At 36.8% G+C, this 13,921-nt stretch overlaps 1 protein-coding gene across 1 annotated transcript; it reads left to right on the plus strand.

Annotated features, from left to right (window-relative positions):
• The first annotated feature begins 2,582 nt into the window (after window positions 1-2,582).
• On the plus strand, window positions 2,583-11,897 carry LOC121423041 (apurinic-apyrimidinic endonuclease-like). Its single transcript, XM_041618321.1, has 8 exons — window positions 2,583-2,841; window positions 4,263-5,196; window positions 5,532-5,828; window positions 6,317-6,412; window positions 7,964-8,095; window positions 8,312-8,416; window positions 9,425-9,554; window positions 11,233-11,897. The coding sequence occupies exons 2-8, from the start codon at window positions 4,275-4,277 to the stop codon at window positions 11,279-11,281; spliced, it is 1,731 nt and encodes a 576-aa protein (XP_041474255.1). The 5' UTR covers window positions 2,583-2,841; window positions 4,263-4,274; the 3' UTR covers window positions 11,282-11,897.
• The last annotated feature ends 2,024 nt before the right edge of the window (window positions 11,898-13,921 follow it).

Consider the following 13,921-nt stretch of genomic DNA (forward strand, 5'->3'; position numbering starts at 1 on the left):
CTCAAATTTAAACCAGCACCCCTGTTTAAAAAAAAAAATCGTTCCCAGTGCCCTGACCTTAATTGACCCATATAAACCAGGGGAGTGTTTCATCAACATTTTCATCCGACAAGTTGTCAGATCTGACATCTTTCTCTGATGTTGAATGGCTGAAAGGTACTGTTAGTATGGTAACTGTCGGATAAAATGGGACTTGTCGGATAAAACGTCCGACAAGTACTTTCATGAAACGCTCCCCAGGGCGTGCTTCCTCATTGTTTGGCCCATACTAGTGCCGACTTTATAACAAAAGGATAGTCGTTATATTTAACACCGCTAATGATAAATCCAGAGAGTCAACAGAACCACATCCACAAGTCATGTCAGGGATATTCACTTTCGGTAATGACAGTTAAAAAAATTTTAAAAAATATTTAGATCAGAAAAGGGGACATTTTAAGGACTGATTTTATGAAATCATGAAGAGCAGACATATCTCACTAATGAGAACGTAAGCACGGACGGGCTATATTTCATATTAAGGCCTTAAAATGGGGCAATCTCGTTAATTATTCATGAAAAATAAGCATATATGTCACTACATAAAACAATAATAGCATGAAGTGTGATGAAATATATTTGGTGTATATCGACTTGAAAACGGGAGGTTTTAGTACAACAGGATTACATATCAAGCATCAGGACATATGCCCTGAGCAAATTATGTTTCATAAAGTTATGAAAAAAATGTTTCTTGTGTAATATATAACATAACACAATTATAGCATAATAAAATGAACGACAATATCTTCTTCCCCACTATGTTTCGTTTCCTTTCTCCCTCTTTTTCCCCCTTTTCCTTGTTTTTTGTGGGGGCCAGCCGATGGGGGGGGGGGGGGGGCACGTGCCCCCATGCCCCCGTATATAGTTACGCCAATGATGCGGATTGAACTTCAGGAGCAATAATCCAAAGTCGTAAGTTACGCAGCGGCAGCCACAATTTATACAGGTGATCCATAATGTCATGGTCACATTTGTTCTACGGCGGCCTTACGGCGAGTCGAAAACAGCCGTTTACCTGTTTGTCCAACTACATAATGGTGGTTTGAATCAAAATTGATAAAACGGCTGTTTTCGACTCGCCGTACGGCCACCGTAGAACAAATGTGACCATGGTATTAAACTTTGAGCTTAGTAAGATCAAAGTTTAATGGATTGCCTGTATAATTTGTTACACATAGCCTCTTTCAAGAATATGTATTACATAAATTGTTACAAAAAATGTTACAAAATTTGACTTCAATATAAACTATTTGAAAAGTTTGAACTTAGATGGTATGTTTTGTTTTTTCGTGTTTGTTTGTTTTATTTCCGTCATAATGAAATAAATTCTAAACGTTGATTAAAAGAAAAGAAAAGAAAAATTAATGATTGAACTATGTTAAGAAAGCTAAAAGAACTTAAAGGGAAAGTTCACCCTGACAAAAATTTTATTGTAAAAATAGCAGAAAAAATAATGAAAAATATTGCCGAAGGTTTGAGAAAAATTCATCAAATAATTAAAAAGTTATTAGAATTTCAATGATTTGATTTGTGACGTCATATGCGAGCAGCATTCCTACATAGTGAATGGTAAAAAATCAATGAAATGTCATTTTCTCAGAAAATTGAACATGGTTTTCACTGTACCTTTTGTATATCAATAGACAATTCATTTCACACCCGATCATGAATAGAAAACAAAATTAAGTCACCAGGAACCATACAAAATTTGAAATTCATGCATTTTATATTATATAACACATGGGGCAGCTGCTCGTTTATGACGTCACAAATCCAAAACTTTGAACTGTAATAACTTCCTTACTCTTTAACGGATTTTCCTCAAACCTTCACCAATATTTTTTATAATTTTTTCTGCTATTTTTCCAACAAAGTTTTCTTCAGGGTGAACTTCCCCTTTAAGACAAAAGACGGTTGGATTCAAAACCCATATTCAACTGCACCAATTAAATGTGCGGCTGGTCTTCCATGGGGACCAAGTAAACGAGAGAGAGAGTCATACTAGGGAGGGGGACATGAGAACAGAAAAGAAAAGAGGGAAAGGAGGGAAGAAAAGAAAAGGTAGAAAAAACAAAGAAAGGAGGAAAGGTGAAAAAAAAATCACTACTAGTTTGCTTATTTATTATGTCAGAATTTGATACAAGATTTTAAAAATCATGTAGTTATATCTCATAGAAATGACACTTTGACCATGCACAGAATTGTATTTTCATGTTTTAACTTTATATGATAATTAAATGTGTTCTTATTGGTTGTTTTTAGGCGTTACTTTTAATTGCCATAGACCTCTCAGAGACTCAAACACCAGTCACCCCCCCCCCCCCATTATCACAAGAATTAAAGACGTAATCGACGTAATTTGGATTTTATTCATCAAATCACAGTGCCACGATCAAATTTTGAGAACAGTTGCAACGCTGGCTTTCTTTCTTCTCTTTATTTCCCTACCTTTCTCATGGGGGGGGGGGGTAAGTCCCTGTAAATGTGCCCGTGACGCCTGTTTTATTCTTTTTTTGGGGGGAGTGGGAGGCCTTGCTTACAAATATTCGGCGCCTTTTCGGCTCACATCAAGTGGCGTTTCATACTGTTTTTGAATCAGCTGCTGTCAGAGTTCGGCACGTGGGTTCGCAGGTAGAATCACAACACTGAACTCAATCCTACCGCGGGATTCAACCAGCTCATCGTAACATCGCAGCTCAGGTTCCCCGAAAGTACCGGCGCGAGTGGATACCAACGGCCGATATACTGTCTACGTACCGAATCAGATCAGGCATAACGAAGAACGTGAACATTGGCGAGGTGATAATCTAATCTGGCTCATTTCCTCACACGTGAATGATTTAGATTTAGAAAATAACCACAGTAGCTACCAAGGACTAAATAGTTAAAAAGGGAAGCTCATCCTAAAAACTAGTGGCTCAGCATGCAGCAAAATCAATAATTTTAAATTGTAATAAAAATCCATATTACTTAGCATGTTCAGTCTTCAAGTTCAGACACTTTTTTGGGTGACTTTTTTTAACATTTGAATTCTAGCTACAAAATCCTGTTTTTTAAAGAGATGATAAGAGAAAACATTTTTCTTAGATTATATGAGCAATGGGTATGAACTATTTGATAGTGTGATGATATTGCCCCCGCCCACACAATTATAATGCCTTTCCAATTTTGGGAAAATGATGCGTTTGTTTTTGAGAATGACTAACTACCCCTTGTTTTTTAAGAAAAAAAATAAATGGAGAAAAGTTAAGTAAAAGGAGTAACTCGGGGAAGAAGTTGCAAGAAGTCAGAGAGTGCTATCTGTTTGGCTCTCTGTTTCTTCTCAACTTCAGGATTAACAATGTGAAATAAGCTCATTTTCTCCCTCCCCAACCCCATCCATAACAATTTCCTAGGACTGCCCCTGAGCTGTTGTCACACAGCTTGGAAATGTCGGAGATCAGTATTTGGAAATTATGACAGTTGGTGTGTATTCGTGTTCTGGCAATGATTAAGTATTTTAATCAAGAATCCATCTGAAGACTTAGCTTTTTTATATAAATTTATGTTCATGTATTTCCAAAGTTTACACCTTTCACTTGGGAGTCCTGGGTTCCGTCTTACAAAGAGTTACGATTGATCCGATCAACCTCGATTCTATGGAAATCCATCATTGTCATAATGTTTTCTACAGCTAAATTTGAATGAATGTCCTTTGTAAACAAAGAGAAGCACACTGAATTTTCAATAAAAAAATGAATGATACATCATAGTTAAAAATATTTTGAACAAACATGCATAAGAGATGTTGCCATTGCTGGCTTTCCATAGTTGTGGTTGATTGGATCAATTGTAACTCTTTGTAAGATGGGCCCTGGATGTACTCCCTACCCCCTGCTTCATTCCCCGATATCACCTTCCAATGTATGTACTTTATCACTGTCATTTTCAATTATAACTTTTGCAAGCAAATCCCTTCATTATGCTGAGAAAATGTGTAAAATTGGTGTTTCAGAGGAGTAGCCTAATACTCTTGAAGTGTGAAATGCCAAAGCATCCAGGTTTTTTTTTTGTGAGGGTTATTTTTCATTCTTTCATTTAAATCCATTCTTGTTCAACCATTCTCTCCCTAGTTTTTTTTTAGTTTTGGCCACTAAACCACGTTCCCTGGTAATTCCTTATGTGCTGTTTACATGATTTGCAAGAGGTTCATAAAATATTTGGTTTGTTTTGTCTTGTAGATCCAAAGAGTCATGTCTTCATCAGCACCAACTACCCGGATGAGACTCCGTAGAAAGTGTGAGGCAGGTTCATCGGGCATCCAAGATCCTCCAGCAGAGACCAGTGGATCTTCAGGAACTTCATCCAGGAATGAATCCAAGAGAGCGCCGACAAGAAGGGGGAAGCAGGCTGCAGTTGAAACCAAGACAACAATGACAACAAGACGTCGGGGAAAGAAGGTGATTGCAGAAGATGATATTGATGCAGCGGAAGGCAAGAATGAGGCCTCAACATCCAAAGCCAAAGGAGAGAAGAAAGGAAGGAAGAGGGGTGGGGCCAGGGTAGTGGAAGATCTGCAGAACGCCAAGCCTGATTTAATGACAGAAGAGCCCATGGATACACGCAGCGATCCATCCAGTGATGAGTTTCAGGCAAATGCAGAACTGTTGCCACCAGAATCTAAGATGGATTCGCAAGGAAAACGTCAAGGGAAAGGAAAGGGTGGGAAGACAAGTGATTCTGAGAGCAGTCTTTCCAATCAAACAGATCCAAAGGAAAAGGTTTCAACTAAGGCAGGTAGGTCAAAGGTAGCTGTAAAAGTTGCCAAACTGGATCCAGAACCATTCTTAGAGGAGAGGGATGCTGTTGAGCATAAACTGCCAGTGAAACGACAGAGAAGAACTAAAGCAACTTTGACAGATGTTAAGGAGGAAAAGGATCAGGAGTCGAATGATGCTGAACCAAAAGTAGAAGTGACAGCCAAGAATGGACAGCAAAAGAAATCCACCAAGGGCAAGGGAAAGAAAGTTACATTCAAGTCAAAATCTGCAAGCTTAGATGACAAAGATGTTAAAACTGAATCCTTGGTGGAACACTCTAACATTATGGCAGTTGCAGATAATGGTGTCCTCACTACTTACGAGAAGTGTGTTGGAGCTCATTGCAGTATTGCAGGTAAAAAATGAAAGAGGCAACCCCTTTTCTTATAATCACAATGTGCATGTTCCATATCTTGAAGAGTGCTGAAAGTAATATCAAAGTTTCAAACATCAGTCAATACCATCGAAGACACATTACACTTATATCAAAGTTGCAAATTCAAGGTGACAGGCCACCAGTAATCTTCAATTTGTACTGTGCTAAACCTTAGATTGCTAAGATTCTCTCTGCATATTTATAAATAATTTATAAGTTTATGATGTGATTTGAAACTCCTTAGGTTATACTTCTTTTATGTTAATTTATATTTATTTTATATTCACTTGAATGGCTCCTTCCTCAATATCTAGGTGGTTTATGGAAAGCAGTCAATGATGCTGTGTCCATTGGTGCAAAATCCTTTGCCCTCTTCCTGCGCTCCCAACGTCAGTGGCAGGCCAAGCCCTTGGAAGATGATAATGCTGCAAAGTTCCGGGAAGCTTGTACCAAACATGGTTACCCTCCTCACCTGATTCTACCCCATGGATCCTATCTGTTGAACTGTGGCTCCCCAAATCCTGCAACATTGTCCAAGAGCAGAGACTCCTTGGTGGATGAGTTGACTCGATGTCAGAAGCTTGGGCTTACCCTCTACAACTTCCATCCAGGTAGTAATCAGATAGTACTCAAAATATGGGCATGGATGTGTGAGGCATTCGATCATTAACCAAGCTACAACTTTATTGTCTATTCCTGGAACTCAATTGAATCATATCAAATAATAAAGAAATTTATCCTATAATTGTGTTTTAAGAAATCAAGTACAAGTAAGTCTGTTTATTATGCACCGTTTAGGTACAGGATGGCATAATATGACCATTTTCTGCATGCTCCAATATTATGAAGTTAAATGTTAATGACCTGCCTCTTTCATTGTACCAAAGATACGAAGTGCCAGTTCATGATTTAGAGATTCAAATAGCATGTTAAAGATCCTTACATCATTATATTTATGAGGATCTTTACCATGATTCTTTGGTGAGTATTACTCTGCAGATGTACCCGAAAATATTTACTGATCCTAGAAATTTGCCTGAAACAATGGGTTTTAGTGTTTGATGTTTTTATTTTTTTGTTGATTGATTTGTTGTGACAGGATCAACTTGTGGGGACATCTCAATTGAAGAATGTCTAGATAAGATAGGTGAAAGCATCAATCTAGCCCTTGACAAGACATCTGGAGTTACTGCAGGTACATGTACATATTGATATTGAGGATCTTACAAGAGTCAATGTGAATTTATATGCATCTATATGTTTTGGTATTGTAGTCTTTGTCAAATGTAGAATATCTGAAATGTAATTCAACTCCATAAAACTCAAGTTATGTGTATCATTTAAACAAAAAATAACTTACATGAAATATTTTCTGTTTCCCTTCCCCTCAACCACCCTTTAATCACATATTCAGATTTGAAATTACACAAGTACCATGCATTTAGAAAAATATAATCTCAGATACTAGAACAGGGATCCCGTCGGCATCTTTTCATCACCAATCGTCTCTTTTTGTCACAGACAAGCTAATGAAGGATACAGGAATGCCACGGTGAAAGGCAGCTAGGGTGCTTATTGCAGGATTCCCACTAAAGGACAAGTCAACCCAAACAAAAAGTTGATTCAAATAAAAAGAGAAAAATCAAAGAAGTATATCACTGAAGATTTCATCAAAATCGGATGTAAAAAAAGAGAAAGCTATGACATTTCCCTATCTAGGCCGGGGGGGGGCCTCGGAGGCCCCCCCCTCAACGAATCGTGCGATATTTTCGCCACGCAAAATTTTTTGACCGCGCCGCTCGCTGACTTTTTACTTTCAAGTCTTGCGCAACTTTTGAGACCAATTTTGCATCACCCGGGTACGTGGTTCCGAAATTACGCAACATTATGTAAGTGCATGTCAGACCGAAAATTGCTCAAAAACGTGATTTTGTGTACAAAGTCAATGCAAATTGTGTTTTCAACCAAAATTCATAAATGCATGATTATTTTTAGTTTTGCTGGTCTAAATGTATTTATTTTATGCTTTTTATGATCACAGAAGAGTCCCCAACAAATTTCATTGAAAAAACAATGAAAAACAAAAGGTCAAAAAACAAAGAAATACATAAGAAATTGCAAAAAACAATATAATACATAAGAAAATGATTTGATATCGCAATTTTTTTCATGTACACTTGCTAAAAACACCACAAAGAGTTTCTATACCAAAAATTAGTACATTTGGAGCTTTATTTAGGGAGTTAGAGGAAAAAGAATGATTTCGCATACTAATTACGCATAAATTAGCATAATCACTTAATAGCAATTCGCATGAAAAAAATTACTATACAATCTTGTAGATTATGTCCCAGGCAACCCGCGTGCCAATTTTCGGCGCGATCGCGCGGTCGACGGCCGAGATCTTAAGGGGGGGCCTGGGAGGCCCCCCCCCCCGGCCATATGAACTCCCAAAATACCCCGGCCTAGATAGGGTTAAGTTTTGCTTAATTTCACAAAACAGTTATATTCACATCCTTGTCAGTATGCAAATGAGGAGACTGATGACAACATTCACTATTTCTTTTGTATTAATGTCAAATTTTTCTCCCTGTTTGATGAAATTTTCAGCATGATGCTTGTTTGATTTTTCTCTATTTATTCGAATCAACATTTTTCTGGGATGGATTTGACCTTTAAAGACACTGCACAATATTTGATATGGTATCTAAATCAAACTGAACTCTCGCTACCTTTATTATTGCAGTGATAGAGAACATGAGTCGTCAAGGTCATACCATCGGTGGTCAATTTGAGGAGCTACGAGGAATCATTGATCGGGTCAAAGATAAAAGCAGGATAGGAGTATGTCTGGATACATGCCATGCGTTTGCAGCCGGTAAATTAATGAATACAAACAGTTATGGTGAAATGTTCATTATCTCTACTCTTTTAGGTTTAGTACTTCTGTTTTAATCTTAATTATTGATAATTGTCTAAATTTTCATTTTCTAAATAAATCTTGTATAATTAGGTTTTAGATGGCTGTACACTTGCCCCTACCCCTTCGTTTAGTTGAGAATTATATATCGACCTCAATATTTTTTTTTCATAGGATATGACCTCTCAACAGAATCTGGTTTCAAGAAAATGATGGCAGACTTTGAGAAGATCATTGGCTTCCAGTACCTGAAAGGTGTCCATCTCAATGATTCTAAAGGTATGGTGGTTGTAGAGCTATTAAGATTTAGTCAGAGACACACTCAGATGAGACCAAGACCAAGATGATGACAATAGAAACAGTGACACTTGTGCAAAATCAACTGGGACAGAGACGGGACGTAAGACACGCAACCACTTTCTTGAGACATTTCTCTGTCTATTAAAGACAACTTACAGTGGATGGCAAAGTAGCCTTAAAATTTTGCTCTTTTTCTGTGTCTTGCCAATATCATGGCCTTGCAGAGATGAGACTTTTCCCTTCAAGAGACTCTCATAGATCAAGACATCAGCGTTCAAGACGGAGACAAGACACATAGTTACTGTCTCAAGACACCTTTCACTGAGCAATACAAATTTGCCTTAAGATGTCTGTCTCTCCTCTGTGAGTTTTTTATCAGTTTTTGCCATGGGAGGGGAGAGGAGCAGTTATTGTTTATTAAACCTGTTGTTTTTTTGTGATCATGTTTTTATTTATCATTTGGAAATTATATATAGCAAGGCAAGGTCCCTTCATACATAGCTTAATGACTGAATATACTGATTATATCCTTAACGAGGATTTTGTTGCAGATTCCTGATTTACTGAAAGTATTTATAATTTCCTTATGCTTTGATTGGAATATTTTGACTGTGGAATAGATAAGTTTGACAAAGTGCTCAACATAGGTGGTTTCTGGAGGAATTTAAGTATTCAAAAAGGAAACTCTTATTTTCACATCCTGAAATATGCCTCATGATTCCGTTTGATAATTTGAAGTAAAATATGTATAGAGATATTTACAATAAATGCATAGAAGAAGAGTACAAAAACATGATTTCAGAAGCCAACTTCAAAGTGTAATGCAAATAATTGTGAAGTTGTCCCATGCACACTCACTCTCTTTGGTTTCTTTTTATTCTTTTAATTGATTAAAAAATTCAATCTAGTATGAGTGTATCATATTTTACTTACTACCTTACTCTTTCTGTGATGATATTGTTTGTCAGTTGTTTTTTGTCATTTTAGGAGAGGTAGGTTGTCATCTAGATCGTCATGAGAACATAGGCAAGGGAAACATTGGGTTGGATGGATTCAGACGGGTGATGAATGATCCACGATTTAATAACATTCCTCTCATCTTGGAAACGCCCATCGAGTGAGTACCAATAGTAGATTGATTCGATTTGGTTCGACTCGGTTCCATTCATTTTTGTCTCACCTGCTAAGCAAAGTGAGACTATAGGCGCCGCTTTTCCGACGGCGGCGGCGGCGTCAACATCAAATCTTAACCTGAGGTTAAGTTTTTGAAATGACGTCATAACTTAGAAAGTATATGGACCTAGTTAATAAAACTTGGCCATAAGGTTAATCAAGTATTACTGAACATCCTATGAGAGTTTCATGTCACATGACCAAGGTCAAAGGTCATTTAGGGTCAATGAACTTAGACCATGTTGGAGGATTCAACATCGAAATCTTAACCTGAGGTTAAGTTTTTGAAATGTCATCATAACTTAGAAAATATATGGACCTAGTTCATGAAACTTGGATATAAGGTTAATCAAGTATCACTGAACATCCTGCATGAGTTTCACGTCACATGACCAAGGTCAAAGGTCATTTAGGGTCAATGAACTTTGGCCGAATTGGGGATATCTGTTGAATTCCCATCATAACTTTGAAAGTTTATGGATCTGATTCATGAAACTTAGACATAATAGTAATCAAGAATCACTGAAAATTTTGTGCAAGTTTCAGGTCTCATGATTAAGGTCAAAGGTCATTTAGGGTCAATGAACTTTGGCCGAATCGGGGGTATCTGTTGAATTACCATCATAACTTTGAAAGTTTATTGGTCTAGTTCGTTAAACTTAGACATTAGAGTAATCAAGTATCACTGAACATCCTGTGCGCGTTTCAGGTCACATGACCAAGGTCAAAGGTCAATGAACTTTGGCCGAATTGGGTGTATCTGTTGAATTACCATCATAACTTTGAAAGTTTATGGATCTGATTCATGAAACTTGTACATAAGAGTAATCAAGTATCACTGAACATCCTGTTCGAGTTTCAGGTCACATGATCAAGGTCAAAGGTCATTTAGGGTCAATGAACTTTGGCTGAATCGGGGGTATCTGTTGAATTACCATCATAACTTTGAAAGTTTATTGGTCTAGTTCGTTAAACTTGGACATTAGAGTAATCAAGTATCACTGAACATCCTTTGCGCATTTCAGGTCACATGACCAAGGTCAAAGGTCAATGAACTTTGGCCGAATTGGGTGTATCTGTTGAATAACCATCATATCTCTGTAAGTTTATTGGTCTAGTTCATAAAAAGTGGACATAAGAGTAACCATGTATCCCTGAACATCTTGTGCGAGTTAGAGTAGTTTTCAAAGTCAGCACTGCTGCTATATTGAACTGCATGATGCAGGTGAGACGGCCAGAGGCATTTCACTTGTTATTTAATCTAGGTTCTCATCACGTACTGTGCCAAGACAGTGGATCAAATAAAGATTGTTGGTGTAAGGAGTACTGTAGTACAATACAGGATAGCAAAACTGTATGTCAACATCCAACAAAAACAGCATTGCCTTGTCTAATTCTTTCCTTGTGATGTTTCACTAAGCTAATCAGTATACCTAACTTTTTGGGGTGACATTTTTTTAAAAAATGATTCAATTCATGGAAAAGTGTTTGGTAATACGGTCAAATTTCAGAACAGCTGAGCATTGCTGTACACCCCTAATAGTTGTACTCACATTTTTATTCTCTGGACCACATTTTTAAATTACAGAAATTATGTTTCATACTGTTTTCTTTTCTCACAGATACGGGTATGCTGAAGAGATCAAGACGCTGTATTCACTCGTCGATTAAACGGAGCCCAAATGTTGGCTGAAAATTATGGTATGTTTGTTAGACTTCCAAATATATCCTAATGTTCCATAAACTGCATAATACTCTATAACCTGCATTACAACGTACTTCATTTGAAGCATGAACTGAATTATTAGGGAGCTATCAAACTAGCATGGGGGGCTGATAGTCATGTAATACTGTAAAATGATCTTTCATGGAGTTTGGGAAGGTTTGGTCTGCCATTGTAGTCTAGAAGTTGATTTTTCCACTGAAACAGTATTATCACAACCTTAAAGGGGGTATCCAACTTTTTAATCTTTTAATGAAGGCAGTAAATGAGAGAAACATACAAATAAAGATCAGAAAAATCTTTCAAGGCATAAAACAGTTCTGTATTAAATTATAAATGATGACATTGCTACTAAATGTAAGTTGCCCAGACATTGTTCTGCATGAATGTTTAGTACTACAATAATCCACCATTCTTTTAGAGAAAGAAGGAAACATTTTACCTTTGTATCAAACAAATATTCTTTAAGACACAATTATATTTTCTTCGTTCATCATGAACCATTTATAATTTACAATGTATGCAATGTATAGTAAAAGCAACTTACAAATTATGTCACAAAAATATAAGTGCAAATAATCACCACTGTTGTCTTAATGAATTTTCCTCAAATGTTCATTGATGTTTCTATCATTTTAGTGCTTGTTTCAGAACAACCTTCATTTATGTCAGATTTTCCTTTTAATCTTGATGCCAAAGCAAAGTACTATGCAAGTATGTATTTTAAGTGTCAGTTGCAATTGTGAAAAATTATCTGTGGCGTGGGCACTGTAACACATAGCTTAGGAGTTAATGGTAGAACAATTTTGTACAATTTAATTGTAATAATCACAATGTAAAATCAGTTGTAACAATCGATTGTACGATCAGTCATTAAAAGCTTTTTGTTAAGGGACCCCGGGCATGTTTGACCTCAAGGTGTTTAATCCGAGTATAATCTTCATTGAGAATGTAATTCTTAGTACAATGACATAGAAATCTAATTGCCAATAGCAAGTTTCGCATATTATTGGTCGTCCATTCTGACCTAGATATTTGAGTATCACATTTATTTTTACAACATGACATAATACTGAGCTAAATGCTTTGTAGTTGGTGCAAATGATATACTTGCAAAGCATGATACACCAAGCATATATTTCACTAGTAGTGTGCAAAAAAGGAAATTTCAATTAGCAACATAGGGTTGTGCAAAGCAAAGGTGCTCAAGTAGGCTGAGCTGTCTCACCGATTTCTTGTCAGTGAGTGTTTTGAATTGGAGGCTATCGGGCATTGTCCAGTATCAAGTGTCCTTTTTTAACGTTTTTTGTCGTTTTTGGCTTCTCACAATTTCAGTTATGAAACGCATACCGGTAGCTTGTGTTTTGATCCAGTGTAACTAAGGCATGAGAAGGTTTTCATTTTTAGGTGCAGCTTTTCCAGCGGCGGCGCCGTCAACATCAAATCTTAAACTGAAGGTTAAGTTTGTGAAATGTCACTGTAACTTCGAAAGTATATGGACTTAGTTCATAAAACTTGGACAATAAATTATTACTGAACATCCTGCCTGAATTTCAGATCACATGACCAAGGTCAAAGGTCATTCAGGGTCAATGAACTTTGGCCATGTTGGGGTATTTGTTGATTTCCATCATACCTTTGAGAGTTTATGGAACTTGGACAAAAGATTCCTCAAGTATCAGTGAACATCCTTTGAGTTTCAGGTCACATGACCTAAGTCAAGGGTCATTTAGGATCAATGAACTTAGATTATGTTGGGGAAATCAAAACAAAATCTTAACCAAGGTTAATTTTTTTAAATGTCATAACTGAAAGTATATGGATCTAGTTCATGAAACTTGGACATAAGAGTAATTAAGCATCAGTGAACAACCTGCATGAGTTTCAGGTCACATGACCACTTCAGGTCAATGAACTTTAGCCATGTTTGGGGTATTTGTTGAATTGTGATCATTACTTTGAAATTTTATGGACCTAGTTCATGAAATGTGGACTTAAGGGTAATCAGGTATCACTGATTGTCTTGCTCAAGTCTTTGGTCTCACAATCAAGGTCAAATGTCATTTAGGGTCAATGAACATAGTATTTGATCATAGTATATAAATGGTGTTTTTTGTGAATAATTCTTTTATAGTACCGGTAGTTTTCAAAGCCAGCACTGCTGCTATATTGAATTGCGTGATGCACTTGAGACTGCCAGAGGCGCTCCACTTGTATTACTTAATTCATGCCAAAGAAAGTATTCTAACAATCATTGCATGATCAGGTTTAGACTGTCTATGTTTTTGTAAAGGTTACATGCTTTCACTGCCATGTCAAAATGGCATTGACTCTGAATGATAGAAGCATTTACAGAAAATTTATTTTTGTGAAAAGTATGTTATGTTATTGTTCAAAAACTTATTTTCCTGAAAGTTGTTAGTTTTGTGTTGATATGTTATTTCATGAATATATAAACGTTTTCAAGCTTCTTGATCAGTTACAAAGTGACTGGCTTGAGAAATCCACAGGAATGGATGAAAGCTTGCCCATTAAGGTTGGTTGAAGCTTAAAAACTATTTATCATCCCCATTTGATGAAAGTTTTCT

This window comes from Lytechinus variegatus, chromosome 10 (genome assembly GCF_018143015.1).
Source record: "Lytechinus variegatus isolate NC3 chromosome 10, Lvar_3.0, whole genome shotgun sequence".
NCBI lineage: Eukaryota > Metazoa > Echinodermata > Echinoidea > Temnopleuroida > Toxopneustidae > Lytechinus > Lytechinus variegatus.

Excerpts from the sequence above, each read along its gene's own strand:
- LOC121423041 (XM_041618321.1), top strand. The coding sequence starts at position 4,275 with ATGTCTTCATCAGCACCAACTACCCGGATGAGACTCCGTAGAAAGTGT. Across the intron at positions 5,197-5,531 it reads AGCTCATTGCAGTATTGCAG|GTGGTTTATGGAAAGCAGTC; the intron begins GTAAAAAATGAA and ends CTCAATATCTAG. Across the intron at positions 8,096-8,311 it reads ATGCCATGCGTTTGCAGCCG|GATATGACCTCTCAACAGAA; the intron begins GTAAATTAATGA and ends TTTTTTTCATAG.